Source organism: Macrotis lagotis, chromosome 2, assembly GCF_037893015.1.
Source record: "Macrotis lagotis isolate mMagLag1 chromosome 2, bilby.v1.9.chrom.fasta, whole genome shotgun sequence".
Classification (NCBI taxonomy): domain Eukaryota; kingdom Metazoa; phylum Chordata; class Mammalia; order Peramelemorphia; family Peramelidae; genus Macrotis; species Macrotis lagotis.
Window position 1 is genome coordinate 281,097,380 of NC_133659.1, and position 20,976 is coordinate 281,118,355.

General features: G+C 34.7%; 1 protein-coding gene across 2 annotated transcripts in view; it reads right to left on the minus strand.

Annotated features, from left to right (window-relative positions):
- Positions 1-20,976, minus strand: part of MON2 (MON2 homolog, regulator of endosome-to-Golgi trafficking) — a 167,878-nt gene that overhangs the window by 66,071 nt on the left and 80,831 nt on the right. For both annotated transcript variants that reach the window (XM_074226230.1, XM_074226231.1), the window contains exons 20-25: positions 17,790-17,891; positions 15,693-15,803; positions 14,014-14,189; positions 8,882-9,044; positions 7,159-7,452; positions 5,133-5,331 (exon numbers count right to left, since the gene is read on the minus strand). In XM_074226230.1, the coding sequence (XP_074082331.1) occupies positions 5,133-5,331; positions 7,159-7,452; positions 8,882-9,044; positions 14,014-14,189; positions 15,693-15,803; positions 17,790-17,891 (1,045 nt within the window). The remainder of the gene's footprint in view (positions 1-5,132; positions 5,332-7,158; positions 7,453-8,881; positions 9,045-14,013; positions 14,190-15,692; positions 15,804-17,789; positions 17,892-20,976) is intronic.

Here is a 20,976-nt window from a genome sequence, read left to right on the forward strand (position 1 = left end):
TTTAAAAATCAACTGGAAAATTTGGGAAAAGAAACCCAAGAGAAAATTAATACCTGGCAACAAGAAAACAAATCCTTGGAAAATGCAATTGGACAAATGCAAAAAGAAAATAATTCTCTCGAAACATCAAATGATCAAAGGGAAAAACGCTTACAAAAATAGATTTGACCAATTGGAAAAGGTAAATGAAGCAAATTCTTCTCTAAAAAAAAAGAATGGAGTTTATGGAAACCAATGACTTCATGAGACAACAAGAACTGGCTAAACAAAACCAAAATATTGAAAAAAAAATAGAAGAAAATGTTAAATACCTCATCAGCAAAACTACTGACCTCGAGAATAGATCGAGGAAAGGTAACCTAAAAATTATTGGTCTTCCTGAAAAGACTGAAGAGGAAAAAAAGCCTGGACTTAATATTACAAGATTTAGTAATGGAAAACTGCCCTGATATCATGGAACTGGAGGGCAACATAATTATTGAAAAACACATTGATCCCCTCTGGAAAGGGATCCCCAAATGAAAACACCAAGGAATGTTGTAACCAAATTCTATATAACTCTTTTGGGGTATCTGCGATGGAGAATGCCATCTGTTATCCTGAGAAAGAATTGTGGAGTTTGAACAAAGAACAAAGACTTTCTATGTGCCTTTAATTTAAAAAAATTATCTTATTATGTAATTCTGCTATATTTCATATGTATATTTCTTCCTTAAGGCTATGATTTCTCTCTCATCACATTCAACTTAGATCAATGCATACTATGGAAATGATGTAAAGACTAACAAACTGCCTTCTGTGGGAGATGGGGAGGGAAGCAAGATTGGGGCAAAAATTGTAAAACAAAATAAATAAAACCTTTCTAAAATTAAAAAAAAGGAAGACAAATATCACTAAATCTAGATCTAGGGATTCCAAGAAGCAAAAATAAAGGCACAAGGAGCATTATAGGAATGTGGGACAAGCACTACAGAAGCATGTTGTCGGGGGGGGGGGGGGGATACAACAATTTGAAGTACAGAATGCATTGAAAGGAAACCATGTGTAAACAGAAAGATGGACATGATAGAAAGTAACTAGTCTCAGTGATTCTACCTCCACAATATATTCCATTATCTTTCCAAGAGCCAAGCACCTAATCTAGTTCAGGGTCTCACTAACTAATGCCTGGATTAGTGAAATAATCTTTTAAATGGACTCCAGTATGTTTCTCCAATTTTTCTTTCAAACAATTGCCAAACTGATATTCTTTTTTTTTTTAAGGTTTTTGCAAGGCAAACGGGGTTAAGTGGCTTGCCGAGGGCCACACGGCTAGGTAATTATTAAGTGTCTGAGACCAGATTTGAACCCAGGTACTCCTGACTCCCAAGGCCGGTGCTTTATCCACTACGCCACCTAGCCGCCCCCAAACTGATATTCTTAAGGAAAACGTCTAACCATGTTACTTTCTGGGAAAGAAACTCTAGTTGCTTCATTTTGTCTCCAGGGGTAAACGTAAACTATTACCTGGCTCAATTACAATCTCCCTTTTTTGAGGGGATGGATATGGGGAAACATGGACAGAATAACCTTCTTTGGTTTAATCATTCCATTTATTCACTGAAATAATTCACAGCAATGATAATAACAAAATTCTATAGACTAATACTTGGCTAAGGTTGATTGTATTTTAAGAGGTTGCTCCAATCAACTTTAGGTCAACTTAAAAGAGAAAACATTTGCTACAAATATCTCAAAAGACAATTACTACCCTCCCCATACTTAGGCAGCCATTGCAGAACTTCAAATGGGTAAAATCTTTCCTGTTTCAAGTACAAGTTAAATATGAAGCAGGAAAAATGTGTGTATGGCCTTGAGACTGAGTATCCTTGCTTATGTCAAAAGGGAGCTCTGGAATCATAAGAATCAACACATTCATGTCCCTCAACTTGATTATGAGCCTGTCCTTCCTTTCTATTAGTGGAAGATCCAATTGTTGTCAGGCTGTTGAGACCTCTGTGATTCCTTCTGAGATACCATTTGATTTCTCAAGAATTCTTGATGCAAAAAACTCAATTTTTTAGATGATTTCTACTACATTTCCAGAATCCTTAACTTAGGTAAGGAAACAGGATTCATGAGTAAACCAGTTATTGAATTTTTCTATGAGAAAAGAATGGGATGTGTCACTTGGAATGAAATGGGCTGAAATAGTCTATCTTCTTTCATCACCTCTCCATTTCTCAATTTTAAGTTATGGTCTGCCATGCCACATGATGGTACTTGTTTCTCTCTGGGCTAAGGCTTTTGGGTGATTTCTTGTTTGTTTTGTAATTACAGAAAGGAAGATAGCTTTAGCTTTCACTAACAAGGCTCTGTTCATAAGGAATCTCGAAAGGCTATGGTGGAAAAGTACAAATTGGACTCACCTAATTAAGCTGCTGTTACTTTTAGTTTGGAATAAGCAGCATTTTCTACAAATTGGACTATACATGTCAGAAGGAAGAATAGCCAGCGATATGGAATCCTTCAGGATATCATCATTACGTAATGTGTGAGGTTATATATCCTGATACAGACAGTGTAATATTTTGCTTAGAAACCACTAGCAGGCATGTCTGGCTCTCTGAAAGATAAGAAAAACTGGTCTGAAGTGTTTCTCTAGAGAGAAATCCAGAACTATGATAAAAGTCTATGGAGATTAAAAAGCAATAAAATTGTTCATACCCTTTGACCCAGCAATTCCAATTCTAGGACTATATTCAGAAGAAATTGTAAAAAAATGGAAAAAGTCCTACATGGTCCAAAATATTTATAGCAGCAGAGTTGGAAATTGAGGAGACACCCATCAGTTGGGGAATGGCTTAACAAATTATGGTACATAAATACTATGGAATATTACTGTTCTATAAGAAACAATAAATGGTCTGACTCTAGAGAGGTATGGCATGACTTATGGGATCTGATGCTGAGCAAAGGGAGTAGAGCCAAGAGAACAATAAACACATCAACATTATGAGAGGAACAACCTTGATGGAAGCAACCCTTCTCAGTAGTCCAGAGAGCTAGGACCATTTCAGACAGATTATGGACTATTATTATCCCCAACCAGAGGAAGAGGAACAAAACAAAACACACAGAAAAAAAAACAAACTCTGCCAAATCTGATGAACACTTTTGTAAAAATTTTCTCTTATGTATCTCTTTCCCTTAATCCTAATTCTTCATGCCAAAAGTTACTGGTTTGTAAATATGTTTAGTAAAATGTGTATGTAGAATGCTAACCTGACTGTCCCCAACTGAGGGTAGTGGGGTGGGAGGGGAGGGTGGAGGGAGACTTTGTATCTTTGAGACATGCATTTTTACAAATGGATGAAAATAAATAAATTTTTTAAAAAACTCTATGGAGGTTATACATATGCAGTACAAATAAGAAACATTTTGCAATTAATGTTAAATTAGGAAAGAGTTCTAAATAGATACTGTAAAAAGAATCTATTAACTGATAGGATTCTACTAACACCCCCCCCCCCCCCCCCCCGCCAAGGCACAGTGAGGGATTAGGAACTGTCCACAGTCTTAAGGATCCAGCAGAGATATGAGCTGGATGACAGGAACCAACCAGATCATGGTATTAGGGAGTAAAAAATGCTTCAACTTGCTTTTCTCAGGTTTATTTCATAGTACTCTATGCTCTAGCCCAATAGCAAGAGCTGTTAATTACATATTACATTTCTTTTTCTATTCCTTTGCATGATGCATGAAATGATGCATATTCCTGCATAAAATGCCCTCTCTCCTCACATCCCACTTGTAGAATCCCAGTTTCCTTCAAAATTCAGATCAAGGACCACCTCTTAAGCTTCTGTTTGTACAAGAATTTTATAGCAGCTCTTTTTTGTGGTGGCTAAGAAATGAAACTGAGGAATGCTCATCAATTGGGAAATGGCTGAATGAACTGTGTTAATGATTGCAATGAAATATTATTTTTGCTATAAAATTAGCATGATGATTTCAGAGAAACATGAACTGATGCAAAGTGAAGTGAGAAGAACTACAAGAACATTGTATTTAGCAACAGGAATAGTGTATGATGAAAAACTTAGCTTTTCTCAACAATTCAATGCTCTAAGACAATCCCAAAGGATTCATGATTAAAATGCTATCAGCCTCCTGTGAAAGAACTGATGCTGTCTGAATACAAACAGAAGCATACTATCTTTCACCTTTTTTGGGGGGGGAGGTAGGAGGGAGAGGAATTTTCTTGTACAAATGAATAAGACGAAAATATTTTATATATAATTATGCATGTATAACCCATATCAGATTGCTTACTGTCTCAGGAAGAGGGAGAAAAAGAAAGGAAGAATAGAATTTGGAACTCAAAACTTAAAAGAAAACTTAAAAATTGTTTTAGCATGTAATTAAGGGAAAAACTTAAAATATTTTAAAAATAAGAAACACCTCCTACAGGAAAACTACCATGGAACTCCAGTTGCTACTGTTCTTCTCATGAAATTACTCTGCATATATTTTTGCATTCAATTTTCTTTTTTTTGTTTTTGTTTTTTATTTATTTAATTATTTTTGCGAGGCAAACAGGGTTAAGCAGCTTGCCTAAGGCCACACAACTAGGTAATTATTAAATGTCTGAGGCTAGATTTGAACTCAGGTACTCCTGACTCCAGGGCCGGTGCTCTACCCACTGCTCCACCTAACCACCCACATTTAATTTTCTACACACACATAATTCCCCTTCCTTTCCACAAATAATGTAAATTTCTTAAGGGAAAAGGCTATTTCTTCACTGTTGTGATAATTCCAGTACTCTGTACAAATAAGTATCTACTGAATGAGTGAGCCGAACACACATAATTTCACATAAGGAATTAATTTACTAAATAATAGAATGGTTTGTCCTAATATGAATTGTCATAGAAAAGGTTTTCTGTACTTAACATATTATCATGCATACTATTTTCAAAACAGAAATGTTATGTTACAATTAAGTATTCTTAAAATGTCATATGATTCTAATTTTAAATGTTAACGAAAAGTTACATGATTTGACTTAATGTGCTCATTGCTAAATGCAATTTAGCAATCTCAAATTTTGATAAATTCAATCTCAAATTTTAGAATAATATATATACCTAGAGGTTGCAATAAGTATCTTCTTGTATTGAAGATTCTTGCAACTCCAGCCAATGTTAATACCCATGTTTCAGCCCACTGTTTCTCTGCTGTGTCTCTTGAATGATGAATCAGTATGTTGCCACCACCCGACTCAATCTTCTCTTTGTCAGCTGTGGTAGAAGCTTCTCGAACTCGATCCAGTAGATGAAAGAGAACCTAAATTGTATTTATGTGATGTTATACATCAATTATAAGTGATGGTAAAAATAACTGAAGAAAAAGGCATCATCCCATCGTTGTCCAAAAGTAGTTCAGATCATAAATATAATAGCTTATTTTGTGTCTTTTCCTCAAAATAACCCTGACAAGTAGTCTATTTCCATATTCCTGGTCTTCATTATACTCAGACTTTAGAAAAAAAAATCTTGAGGTAAATTCTCATTTCAGTTAAGAGGAATTGGGTTTAATTCCATAATGTTAATTTCACCAAAAAGACTTCCTCTCTCAAAATGAAGAACAGGGAAATCTCTAGCCTATAAGAGCTTGTCATCAGCTTAATTTTTCTAACTTATGGGACAAATACCAAATATAGCTCTTAATATATTACATGACTTTTAAAATCTTTAACTGATATATTCAAAAAATCTATTAGATAAAATAATTATGTCCTGAAAACTATTTTAATCTATAAAGTGAAAATGTAATATGCTCCATCTGCCAAATCAGAAGTCAATAAACTGAAAAGGAATTAGGAAGAATTACAAGAACTACTCCCTTCCCTCTAGATACTGCCCTTGAAATTTTCACTGTCCCCTCTCTCTCTCCGTTCCTTTCTCAGAACATTGCCTTAAGAGCTGGACCTTCAAATCCTACCTTCTCATATTGCTCCAGCCAGGTCCAGTGAGAGAGAGGGAACTTGGATAAGAGGGTATTCCCTTGTGCTTGTTCTTCCCTCAATACCACTCCTTTACCAATAGCATTTATTCTCAAGGGCAACATCTTCAGCCTTGACTATTTGATCTTGACTCCACTAGGAGATATGACTTTGGGAGACAGAAAATATTTATTCCTGAAGTCCAAAATTGACATTTTGAACATATCTTTCTATGGAAATGTTATTAAAGTGGTGATTAAGTTTTCTTAAAATATCAAATCAAAAATATTACCTTTAAGTGTATTTCCATGTTCTGTTCAAACAACTATTCACAATATTATATAGTTTATGTGGGAAATGTATTATTAAGCTAAAATGTTTTGAAGAATAATATGATAATTTGGGAAGATGTGTATGTGCATGTTCTCATTTGTTGTATTAATTGTGTTCAAGCCAAAAATTCAACAAGAACTTGATAACATCTATTATAGGCAAGGTCATATCCCAGATTCAAGAATATTGAAATAAAATGAAAAAGAAAATGGCTCAATGAACAACTTTGGACATACACTAGGTTCAAAGTTCTCTGGTCCTCAGTTTCCTCATTTGTACAAATGAGGGGGTAGGATTAGATGATTTCTTACATCTCAAGATTTATGAACCTATGAAGAATTCTTGTCCTTAAGGAATTTACATTCTTCTTAATGGGAAAGGGGAAAGAAAGAGAAAATTCTATTATGTTTTACTTAACTTTCTTATGAGTAGTTTATATTTTTCCTTGAAAAAGGAAAAATTAAGGTTATTTCTTTTAACTTAGGCAGCTCATAGTTTTTTTTCCTTAATTTTTTAGAATTCACTATTGCTATTATCAGAAATAATTACTTTTCTTCTATAACATCTCCTGGTCTTTTCAAGTTTGTGTATCAAGAGAGAAAAAAAGGACAAATAATCAAAAAGGAAGAAGGACTAAAATATGAAATCAGAAAGATATTATGGTTTGATATTTTAATATTTTCTCTGTATATGAGATAAAATATCTTCAAATTTTCTGGATCTTTTTTTTCCCCTATGGAATGTGGAATGAGGAAATTCTACTTTCTTAAAATACCTTAAATTAATATCACAAAAATGTCTTCTCCTGTAGGAGAACCCCAGTTCCTTTAGAATACCTTCCATATGACAGTATGCCATGTGGAGTGCTGCAGTAAGGTGCCGTGTGCCCCAATGGTAGAGAAGAGAGTCTGCCCGGCACTTTTCCTGACAGCAGGCCGGGGATCCACACAGAGTTCACCAAGTTTGGCATAAAGACATAGCCATAGACAGTCAAATGGAGGTGCGGGATGGAACGGGCGGTTTAAAATGACTCCTTTCTCTTCTGCTTGCTTCTGTTGTGCTGCCTCTTCTCGGTTCAATTCTTTTTCAATAATTTCACCTCTTTGGAAGAAATAATCTGAAATGTTCCACTATGAAATAAAGAAAGGAAAAAAATTCATTAGCTTATAAATATAATAGCTCTGATCTTTAGTATATGTTAGACTGCATCTTTCAAAGCAGAGAGTTCTAGAAATTAATACAACTATTTCAGAAACATTTATCTTAAATAGGTAATGAGAGAGGATCACACACATACACACCCACACCAATAAAACATGCATGTTCTGAGAAAACTCTTGTAATATTTAGACATAACTGATTTTTAATTCTATAGATTTTTGCAATTTGTAATTTTTGATACATGACTTTACATATAGAAGACCAATCATTTAAAGATTTATTATGGATCATTGTTGCAAATGGTCAATGAGATGGGCCCCAAACTGAGTAGGAACAAAAGATCCACTAGACAGAATTTGAGGAATTATAGTTGTTTTCAAATATATCAAGCTAACTGAAAGCACAAAACTCAATCTTCTTAATACTGCTGTCTTGAAAAACCTTTTAAGTATTTAAGTACTCACAAAAGCAATGGAAATGTGAGCTGTGAAATTAAGTATATCACAGCTGTTAAATAATATTGTGTATGTGTGTTTGTATACATATTAGACATAGAACAAAAGCCATTAATTAAAGTTACGTATATAACAAAAGATATGAACACATGTGATAAAAAATTGATGTTGTTTTTGCCCTTTATTCTTGAAGAGGCTCATGACATCGGGGTGATGCCATGACAAGCACTTTCTCCTCTGGAATCATCTGGATCCAGTGACCAGATAAGAATCAAGAAGACTAGAGTTGGCTCTGGATGCGAGGCAATCAGTTAGGGGACTTGCCCAAGTTCACACAGCAATTAAGTATCAAGTGTCTGAGGCTGGATTTGAATTCGGGTCCTATTAACTCCAACTACTGCACCACTGAACTGTCCTAGTAGAAAACCAGGTGACACAGTGGAAAGAACACTGATGCTGGAGTTAATAGGACCTGAATTCAAATCCAGTATCAGACACTTACTGGCTGCGTGACCTTGAGCAAATCATTTAACCCTAAATGCCTCACATCCAGGGCCGTCTTCAGTCATCCTGATTCACATCTGTTCCCTGAAATCAGATGGTTCTGAAGAAGAAAGTAAAGCAGGTGACTTTGCACAGTACTATCTCACTCAAATACTATTCATGTATTAAAAAATAAGTAAGAATAGATAACTGTGGGAGAGGGATGCAAGCACAAGGATGATGCACTCTGAGTTTAAATCTTGGATTTGCAGCCTGTGCGATGTTAGGCAAATCACCCATCTTCTATAGGTTTGTTTCTATATCTATAAATAAGGAATTAGGTTAATTTTCTGATGCTATACTAAATGCTTTCTCCACTGTGCAATCTTTAAAAATTATTTAAAAGAATAACTTCTCAATTACGATATTAATATAGTATGGAAAGCAACAAGAGACTTACCAGTAAGCCTATTGATGTTAGGCTAATATTAAGTTCTTGATTATGAAGTCCAAAGCTACCTGCAACATCTACAACTATCTGTAGACAGGTGCAAGGCATTGTTGGAAGAAAATCTGTCACAACCAACTGAAGACATTGGAATGCAGTTCTTATCAAAGACTCTCTGGGAATATGAGAAGTTAAGAAATATGGATTTGTAGGTACAAATTCAGCACATTAGACAGTAACAGTAGTACTCACAACTAATTTCAAAACTGTAACATTTTAAAACTTTTGTTTGTCTATTTATTTAAGGCAATGGGGTTAAGTGACTTGCCCAAGGTCACACAGCTAGGTAATTGTTAAGTGTCTGAGGTCGGTTTTGAACTCAGGTCCTCCTGCCTTCAGGGCCAGTGCTCTATCCACTGAGCCATCTAGCTAACCCCAAACCATAACATTTTAAAGAAATGTAGTATCACAAAAATACTATTTTGACATAAAACAAATTACAAAAAAAATTCTTACCCCACAAATTTTCATCAAGAAAATATTCCCTACACAATATTCAAGATGCTATAAATAAGTGTTAATAATGCTTCCGTATTTTTGCAAAGACTTCAGATAACAGATAATTTAATTTGATTATGTTTAAAAAAGGAAGCAACTTTAAGAAAATGATAGGATTCTATGAGTGCTTTTATCAACGAGAAAAACATCACACTACTACTGCAATATTTTCAGCAGTTTCACTCAGCTCTCTAAAGAAGTTACAATTTTATAAGAAAAATATACTATAGATCAATAAGAAGTAAGGTGCTAATTTTTTTAAGGCAATCCCATAGTACATTTGTTAAAACCTACAGGGAAAATTGAAAACCTACATTCAAGCTGAAGAAAATTACAAATATTCCAAAATATAGAAAATGTGTAGCATTTATATGAGGAGGAAATGAAGGATAAAAGTTGTGGAGGTGGAAAAAGAAAACCTTCAACTTTGTAAATAATAGCCAGGACAGATGAAATCGTTGACTTAGTACATTCCTTTAGGTTATTTCTTGTTAAAACTGTGTAGGCTATGTATAGCATGGAAACAATGTAAAGACTATCAGTCTGCCTTCTGTGAGGCCGGGGGGGGGGGGGGGGGGGGGGGGGGGGAGGAGGGAATGAGATCAGGGAAAATTGTAAAATTCAAAAATAATATATTAAAAAAAAAAGTGTATAGACTGCTGACTCACCTTAAGCATAACAGCTTTGGGGTCCATCTATAAATGCTGCAATAACCTAAACTACTATAGCTGGCTGAGTTCATCACAAAGTAAGCTTACCATAATACATTGTTTCATAATAATTAGACTGTTTCATAACTGCCGCCATAGAGCTTCTACTTAATAATGTGACAAGATAGGCTCAAGGACATAAGTAGAAGAGTTACTGTTGGCAAAGTGAGGAACCTAGTCATTTTTCCTGACAACAAAGGAGGAGTTGAATGATGAATGATACTGCAGTGATCTGAAAAGTACAATTGGGGAAGAGAGGGTCTTCCAATGTATGGTGTTCATTTCTTTCAGTTCGAGAATGAAGTGATGCCCTCTACTTTACAGGCAATTGGCAGTGCAGTTGTTTTGAAAACGTTTATAAAAGGTATGAGAGATGTGGTTGGAAAAACGTGTAATAGTAAGGTCATTTGAGACAGAATTATCACCCTGTTAATAGGTACGGTTACGCATGAGAGTATGATCTTCTATGCTGAACTGAGTGGAAAGGAAAACAGGAAAGACATTAAGTAAGATTTAGAAAGGTATGAACAGCAACTAGAAAATGGGACAAGGACTAAAAGGTCCAAAAACATTATAAAAGTGAATTAGTTAACAAAAGATGTCGATTTTAAAAGAAAGCTTGTAAGGTCAGAGCAAAGTGATGGGCTAGTACAATAGGTAAGGGTAGAGTGACAGAGCACTGTGGTAAAGGATGGGAAAGACTGAAGTAAGATAGTAAGCAGGGATATGCTCAATCTAACTCTGACCCTCTCAAAAGAACTGATAATTCAGGAAAATTACTTTGGTCCCATGGAAGATTCAAATGATGACAAAAATTAAAGATTCTGTATCCAAAGCCTCCAAGAGAAAAAGAAAATGGGCTCAGGCTATGGATAAGCTCAAAAAAAGACTTCGAAAAGCAAATAAGGTGGGTAGAGGAAAAATTGGGAGGAGAAATGAGTGATGCAGATAAAACATGACAAACAAGTAACAGCTTGGTGAAACAAATATAAAAAAATTGAAGAAAATAATATGTTAAAAACCAGTTTAGGCCAATTAGAAAAAGCAACACCAAAGTCAAATGAGGAGAAGAATGCCAAAATAACTCCTTCAAGTGCAGAATGGAACTCGTGACCAGGAAAAGAGCCTAGACTTTATTTTTCAAGAAATAATACAGCAAAATTGCCCTGAGATCCTAGAAACAGAGGGTAAAACAGAAATTGAAGGAATACACTGGCCATCTCCTGAAAGAGATCCCAAAATAAAAACTTCCAGGAATGTTATAGCCAAATTCCAAAACTCCCAAGTCAAAGAGAAAATACTAAAAGTTACCAGAAAAAACTCAACTACTATGGTTCTATAATCAGGATTACACAGGATCTGGAAGCATCTCCATTAAGGGTTTGTAGGGTTTGGAATATAATATTCCAGAAGGCAAAAGATCTTGGTTTACAACTGAGCATCAACTACTCAGGAAAAGTGAACATCCTCTTCCAGGGGAAAAGATGGACTTTCAATGAAACGGAGGACTTTCAAATTTTCCTACTGAAACAACCAGAGCTAGAGTTTGATCTCCAAATAAAGGACTCAGGTGAACCATAGAGAGGGTGGACAAGAAGGTCAAACTATGAGGAACTTAATGATTTTGAACTGTTTGCATTCCTGCATGGGAAGAAGATACTGAAAACTCATATGAACTTTCTCATTTATAAGAGCTGTTAGAAGGAGCACATATAGACAAAACACAGGAAGGAGCAGAATATAATGGTATAATATAGTAATAAGATGGGTGATAAAGGAAAGTACTGGGAGGAAGGGAAAGGAGAGGAAAAAAGGACTAAGATATTTCACATAGGAGTCAAGAGGAAGCTTTTACAATGGAGTACAGCAGGGAAAGGCAAGGGGTAATGAGTGAGCCTTCATTCTCATCAGAAATGGCTGAGAGACTCTCATCACATTCAACTTAGATCAATGCATACCATGTAACAATGTAAAGACTAACAGAATGCCTTCTGTGGGAGGTGGGAAGAAGAAGCAAGATAAGGGGGGGGGGGGGGAATTGTAAAATTCAAAATAAATAAAATCTCTCCAAAAAAAAAAAAAAGAGAGAAAGGGCAGAGAGAGGAAAAAACATACACACTTACTAGGGTATAGAAATCTTTCTTACTAGAGATAAATGAGAGGAAAGGGATGGGATAAGGGGGAATGGAGGAGGGGAAGGGGAAGGGGGAGTAGGTGATAGAAGATCATGGGAGACAGTACTCAGATATAACACACTTCTGAACAGGGACAGTATGAAAGGAGAGAGAAAGTAGAATAAATAAGAGTGGGCAGGGGATGAATAGAGTGGACGGAACTACAGCTAGTAAAAGCAACTGTGGTAAAAGTATTGAAGCAACTTCTCTGGTGAACTTATGATAAAGAAGGCAACTCATCCTAGAGACAGAACTGCTGGAATCTGAATGCAGATTGAAGTACACTTTTTTTCTCTCACACTATTCTTGAGGTTTCTCATCTTTCTGGGGGTGGGGTGGGGGGGTTATGTTTACTCTTACAACAAGATTATTGTAATAATATAAAATAAATAAACAACAAAAAAGAAAGTAATGGAGAAAATGTAATATAGATTAAATTTAAAAGTATACTGTGGTTACTTTTTTTTTCCCCTTTATGAAAGCCAGGTATTATTGATTTACCAGCATATTACTGTATATAGTAGAATTATAGGTAGTAAAAGTAGAACATTTGAACATAAGATCAAGAGTATGACCATCCCTATATGTAGTTGAGCTGGATTGTGAAAGTCATTGGTGTTGAACACTGCTCAAATGGATGGGGAAAATGTTTTTCTGACTAGTCTTATAAAAATTCTAAAATCACCGAAAATGGCACAAAAAAACCAAGGAACTATATGAAAGAGGTAACGGTCCAGTACTCAGTCAATCTCTCCTTCACCAAAGAATTTCACTTTTCACTAAGAACTTTAAAGTTCACTTCTTTTTAATGGAGGATTTGCTCATCAGTTTCATATATAGATTTTTTTTTAAGGTTTTTGTAAGGCAAATGGGGTTAAGTGGCTTGCCCAAGGCCACACGGCTAGGTAATTATTAAGTGTCTGAGACTGGATTTGAACCCAGGTACTCCTGACTCCAGGGCCGGTGCTTTATCCACTGCGCCACCTAGCCACCCCTATGTATAGATTTCTACAGATTGGGAATATGATTAAATTCATTAAGTGCCTACATGTGCAAGGCAAAGAAAAAACAAAAAGTAGACCCCCATCTTTAAAAATTTTAAATTCTACTGGAAACTTTTTCTGGTGCCTTTTGCAAAATATTCATTTAGACAAAATTTCATTATAACAAAATTTGCATGTCTTGTGGATCTTATGTTTGTGGGTATTATGGGTAAAATTCATTAAGTAAAAAAGAAGATTAGCTAGAGTAAAAGAAGTAAAGACCCATTTCCCCTTTAAAACAAAGGGAACGTAAGGAAGTTGGTATTGAAATGCCTTATTAAAACAAAGTTTCAGATGCTACCTTTCCAAGTCACATAAAAATGACCAGCATACACTAGGAAAATAAATTCTGGCCCTGACAACAAAAATCTACCCAAATCAAGTGCGAAAGAAATTTGAAAAGTGGAGCAGCATTATGTTTACTAATGAAAGAAAATACAGCTAAAAATAAATAGCAAAGTATTATTTTTATAAAATTAGAGCTTAATATGCTTCTGTCAATTAAAAATATTCCACTAACAGTGAGACTTAAATTAGAGACTTAAAATTATCTTTGGAGATTCAATTTACTAAGCAAGTAATAAATTTAAGGAATAATACTATTAGTATATTTACAAGCAATTTATATCAGCTTCTAGATGTTTACTTCAACTACTTACCCTTGATCATTTCTGATTGCTCCCATAACGCCAAGCACTAATGGCCATCCAGGCCCAAGACTGTCTCCTTGACTCTGAAGAATCTGTAATACACATTCCAATTGCTTGAGTCTTATATCAGGATGAATAATATTTGATAACTCCTTCAAGGGATTCAATAAAAGTAACTGCAACCTCTAAAAGCAAAACAATTAGTAAAAGAAAACAAAAGGACATTTTAGAAAATCAGGGAAAAAAACCAGACTAACATGGTAAATGGATTTTAAAAAAACACCAACAACTCAACTTCACACATATCTACATAAAGTAATAATTTATATGAAGAGTAAATTCCCTTGATCCAGAATGGCAGAATAAGAGAGCATTTTGGTCAATAATCTGAAGAAAACTACCATATATAAATCACGAATTACATGCTGTCTTAACCTTTTCTTTGTACTTGCATTCTTTTATTTGAATTATTAAGTAATTTTGGTATGTCCCTTTCCTCCCTCCCTCATAAGAGGGAGCTCTATGTTATAATTATTTTAGGGCTTCTACAATGTAGTTTTTACACAAAGGTGCTTAAAAAAACACAAAAATGATAAATAATTTTTAAAAACCTATTAAAAACTGTATTAAAACAGATACAAATTAATATAAGATAAATCTTGGTTAATTTATATAGCATACTTTAATATATTTGATATTTAATAATGTTTAAGGATTATCCTTATGAACATCAATCTATTATTTATAATTAAAAATATATATAACTATATATAACTATACACACACACACATACACACACACACACACACACACACACACCCCGTTTAGATTTATTTTATTCTGACCTTGTTATTAGAAGATGATTTTGGAATAAAACTCTTAATATTAATGAGTCATTTATTTCTTTCCAAAAAAAAGAAGCAGGAAAAAAATGGTAATTTTGCAAAATTTTCTATTTCTCAAATTTTAACTGGAAAGTACAAGTGAAAGTCAACTATGTACTAGACTTGAAGTCGGCAAGATCTATGTTCAAATAACATTTAAATGACACTTAAGTGACAGAGATAGAGATCTACATAATATTGGGAGTGGAGGGAAAAAGGAAATGAAAAATAATCTATTCTAAAAATTATTTCCAAATTTGTATTTCTTTACTTAATTTTTTACTTAATTTCTGTGCATTAAATGCTAAATTCTACAAAGTAAGGAAATAAATTACATATCACTTTTTTTGCAAGGCAACAGGATTAAGTAACTTGCCCAAGGTCACACAGCTAGGTAAGTTTTAAGTGTCTGGGGCCGAATTTCAACTCGGGGCCTCCTGACTCCAGCACCCATGCTCTATCCACTGAGTCACCTAGCTGCCCATATTACCACATTTTTAAAAAGATCTTATTATTGGAAAAGGGTGACCAAACTGGATAGCAATAACTACTCTTTGACCACTTTCTTCTATCTCTAAAATTTTTAAGAGGGGGAAAAAACATATTCTTTGAGGACATTATAAGAAAATAAGTAGGTTTTTACAAATTATATTTTAGAGTAGATGCTATCTTTATTACACATATTAAATAAAGTATTCAGAAGGAGGATTTCATATTTTGAATTTTACCCATTTTTTGAATTAATAAAATAGTTATAACTGGAAAAAGTCATCCTTTACTTTATATTTGTCTCCCAAAATTACCTGATTTTGTGAAAGTGGAGGATCATGGTTAAATGTTAATCCTGCTTTAATAAGTGAAGTTAAGGCTTCTGCTCCCCATTCTCTCATTCGAGAGTTTGGATGCTGACAAACCTAAAGATATAATATATTAATAAAATTCAAACATTCGTTTTCTTAACTATTAGTAAAAAAAAAATAAGAATTCAAAGTAAAAAATGCATGAAAAAATTGTTTTGCATATCCTGGCAAGTCATGTTTTAAAACTGTATTCTAAAGATCTTAAATGAGATGGAAAAGAAAATTAAGCAAAAATTTTGGCTACTATGAGCTTATTAATAGTAAACCTTTGAAAAATACATATAGCTATAGGTAAACTTACCTTCTGCACAAGAGGATAAGAAGAAGCAATAGAAAGAGAGACAGGAAGAAAAAAGATGAAAACTAAGATAAATGTTGCTGGAAATAAATATAGGATTACATCAGAGAAAATTAATATGAAATCATAAGATTAGTCTACTAAAAACATTTTATTTTCAAAATAAATTTATATAGGGAAAAATGTAATTTTCACAACAGGTTATCAGTAAATTCTGTAATAATTTACAATAAAAATACGCAGGAAATTTTGCTTCCAATCAACCTTAATAGATCTTCTTTTGAAAAGTTCATGCAGAAAGCAATTAGAATTTCTTGTGTCAAAATACATTAAAAAAGCAATTCTAATTACTGAATTAACCTTATTTAAAGGCAATTTATGTACATACAACATCCTTGCTTGGAAAGTCATAGTAGATAATTTTGGAGAGAACACTTTCATACACTTAAATATCAAAGGATTCTTAGTTTCTTGTGGGAGATTTCTTCATTTTACAGAGGAAGAAACTGAGACTGAAAATTAAAGGACTTGCCCAGGATGACAAAACTAGTCTCTCAGGTCTTCTGACTCCCAAGTTCCACATTCTATCCATTCATTGAACCATGTAATTGTCTTGCTTGCAAGGAAAAAAATAACCAAATGTTAACAGTGCATTTTCAAGATGGCTATTCTTAGTAGGGAGTGAGAAATGCTAAATTCTTACATACTCTGATCAGATTTGGTCAAAGAGGGAATAACATATAAACACAGTTGGGTTCAGAAATTTATCTTACTCTACATGGAATTAGCAGAGGAAAGGGTAAAAAAAAGGGAAGAGGGGCAAACAGAAGGGAAGGCAGATTGAGGGTCATCAGAAGCAAAATACTGTTGAAGAGGGAAAGAGTGAAAGAAGAGAGAGAGGTAAGTACAAATGGGGGAGGGGAATACAGGATAGAAGGTAATAGGGTAATACAGAGTTAGTGATTATAACTGCAAATGCGAATAGCTTGAATTCTTCCATAGAAGGGGATGAAAGAGTGGATTAAAAACAAGAATCCTACAATATGTCATTTACAAGAAACACATTTGAAGCAGAGAGATATAGAGTAAAGATAAAAAGTTGGAGCAGAACATATACTTCACCTAAAGTAAAAAAAGCAGGGGGTAGCAATTTTGATCTCAGATATAGAAAGGCAAAAAATAGATCTAATTAAAAGAGATAAGTAATGAAACTACATCTTCCTAAAGGATAATATCAAAATTAAACAGTGCACCAACTGGTGGAGCACCCAAATTCTTAGATAAGTTAAATGAGTTACAGGAAGACATAGGCAATAAAATTATACTTGCAAGGGACCCCCATCCTCTCTCTCAGAACTAGATAAATTTAACCACAAAATAAAAAAGAAGACAATTCTCGCACATAATAAACATTTGGTGATGCAGTGGATAGACTGCTGGGCCTAGAATTAGGAAGAGCTGAGTTGTGTGATCCTGGGCAAGTTACTTAACTGTCTGCTTCAGTTCCTTATACATATATATAAAATGAGCTGAAGAAGGAAAATGGTAAATCACTCCAGTGATCTTTTTAAGAAAAAGCTCAACAAAGAGTTGGACCCATGGAAAAAATGACTGATAACAGAAATATTAGAATATATTAGATGACAATTGAGGGGATATATTTATTTTACCTACAGAAGAAAAAGGTGACTCAAAAATTCATTAACAAAAACAGAATAGTATATCTTACAAAAACAGGTTACCTCAAGAAGATGGCCAGTTAAAGGTCTCCACAAAATTTCTATTCTGTGCATGTTAACAAGTCCTGTTTCTAGCAACTTGGCAACTGCAAAAAGAGATGGTTCCTAGGTACAAAAAAAGGGTTACATTTTGATACTGCAAAGAAAATCTTTAATATTTACCACTGTTATTAATGTCAGATTACACAATATAAAAGAATTTACAAAGTAATTTAATAGTGAAATTCAATAAGCATTTATTAAGTACCTGATATGAGCCAGGAACTTTGCATTTATATACAGTTAAGGGAAAAACATTTCTTGGTTTTATGCAAAATATCAGGCTTCTGGTATCTCTGAACAATGAGAAGGCTACAACTTCAAAAAAGAGGGAAGAGGGGATGATTGAGTGGCCAAGCAGCACCTTTCAAAAAGGTAGTAACCAAAAAGAGAGAAGTATCACTCCCCAATGAGTTTTGATTTGCTCATTTCTCAAACCAGAGGGAAAGCAGTGATGTGAATGACCAAGACTACTGAATATATTCATTTTCCTCCTTTTACTTCATAAAATGTCAAAAGAGTACATGAAAAGTAACAAATAAGAAATGGGGAGGGTAAGGTGAAGAAAAGAGAGAATAAAATGGTAGATTACAAAGTAACATACAGTGACCATCAACCACACTGACGATAGGAAAAACTAGATTACAACAACCCTTCAAGTTGGGAATTCAGCAAAAAAAAAAAGTCATCTGACTCCTGAGGAGTCCAAGGACAGCACTAGTGGTAGGTCAGCTAGTAGTCATTAAAGCAGAGCATTGCTGTAGCTGTATTTTGAGTCAGAAGCAACCATTGGGATCATACCCACAAATTTGATGGATGAGGTAATCTAATTCCTTATGACTCAGCTTCATTTTACAGACACTGAGGCTGTCAGGATTTAAAACTGAACCTCTGCTTCCAAAGTAAGTGGTAATTGTCAAGCTAGGCACACAACTTAGTGTCATTATTTCCTAACATTCTTTTTGTGCCTACCTTCTCTTTCACCTATCCCTGCTCACACATACCTCCAATGGCTCCTTCCTTCAGTTTTCTCTGAGTCATTAGCCCTGCTTTAATTTTGCTTCCATTCTTCCCTATCTCAACCATCCAGACAACTAGTTCATCTCCACCTACTCTTAAAAAACCCTTACAACTACTCCCTACCTCCTTTTGATACTTACATTTTGCCAGACCCCAACTTTCTATGTATCCCACTAACTGCTGCCTCAGTTCCTATTATTAAAGGTTGCAAACAAGGTGTTCCAGGGAAGAGAGTGCTGCATCTAAAGTCAGGAAGATTGGAGGTCAAAAGTGACTTCAGAAAGGTACTGCCTGAGTGATTATGGGAAAGTCACTTAACCTCTGCTCCAGTTTCCTCAACTGTTAAAAAATGGAGATAATAGTGCCCACTACACAGTGTAGTTGTGAAGAGCAAATGAGATGTAAAGTCTAGTGACAGGCTAGATTGTATAAATTATTTGTTTACAATCTAGTGCTCTCTTGATTAACTGTATATGCTTTAATGAAAAGAATTTTCATTCTTGTGCTTAAATATTCAGTCTATGAATATTTCTGGCACAGGGTAGATGCTTAATAAATACTTGTTTATTTAATCTCATTTGAGCTTGTCAATAATCCTGAGATGCACACTAGATGTTACTGCACATTTTGCAGATGAAGAAGCTGACATTCTAAGGTGAAGTGAACTGCCAGTGATCTGGGAGGTAGCTAGTATCAAAAGTCAGCATTTGAAAATGGTCCTTTTGTAGTATACCTGTCAGATCTTTGGAAAGGGAAGCAGTTTTTGACCAAGGAAGAGATGGAAAACATCATTAAAAATAAACTGGATAATTTTGATCACATTAAATTAAAAAGCTTTTGCACAGACAAAACCACCATAACCAAGATCAAAAGAAATGTAGTAAATTGAGAAACAATTTTTACAACTAGTGTTTCTGACAAAGGACTCATTTCTAAAATATTCAGATAAATGAGTCAAATTTTCAAAAAAAAAAAAAGGACAAGACATTCCCCAATTGACAGATGGTCAAAGGCTATGCAAAGACAATTTACAGATGAGGAAATCAAAGCGATTGATAGTCATATGAAAAATTGCTCTGAATCACTACTTATTAGAGAAATGCAAATTAAAACATCTCTGAGGTACCACCTCAGAATGATCAACAGGACCAGAAAGGACAATGATCAATATTGGAAGGGATGTGGGAAATGTGGGACACTAATGCATTATTGGTGGAGCTGTGAACTAATCCAACCTTTCTGGAGAGCAATTTGGAATTGTGCTCAAAGGGCAACAAAAAATGGGCATACCCTTTGATCCAGAAAACAAGGGTAAAAATATCACTTGTACAAAAATATTCATAGCAGCCCTGTTTGTGGTGGCAAAGAATTGGAAATTAAGTGAATGTCCTTCAAATGGGGAATGACTTAACAAACTGTGGTATATGTATGTCATGGAACACTATTATTCTATTAGAACCCAAAAGGGATAGGAATTCAGGGAAGCATGGATGGATTTGCATGAATTGATGCTGAGCGAGATGAGCAGAACCAGAAAAACCATTGTACACCCTAACAGCAACATGGGGGTGATGATCACCCTTGATGGACTTGCTCATTCCATCAGTGCCACAATCAGGGACAACTTGGGGCTATCTGCGATGCAGAGTACCACCTGTATCCAGAGAAAGAATTGTGGATTTTTGAACAAAGACCAAAGACTATTACCTTCAATTTAGGAAAAAAACCAAACTCATTATCTTATTATATAATTCTGCTATCTCTTATACTTTATTTTTCTTCCTTAAGGATATGATTTCTCTCTCATCACATTCAAGATAGATCAATTTATACCATGGAAACAATGTAAAGACTAACAGTCTGCCTTGTGTAAGGGGGAGGGGGAGGGAAGCAAGAATAGGGGAAAAACTGTAAAACTCAAAATAAATAAAATCTTTCTTTAAAAAAAAAGTAAGGGGGCAGCTAGATGGTGCAGGCAATAGAGCACCAGCCCTGGAGTCAGCAATACCTGAGTTCAAATCTGGCCTCAGACACTTAATAATTACCTAGCTGTGTGGCCTTGGGCAAGCCACTTTACCCCATTTGCCTTGCAAAAACCTAAATAAAAAAAAAAAGAAAGAAAATGGTCCTT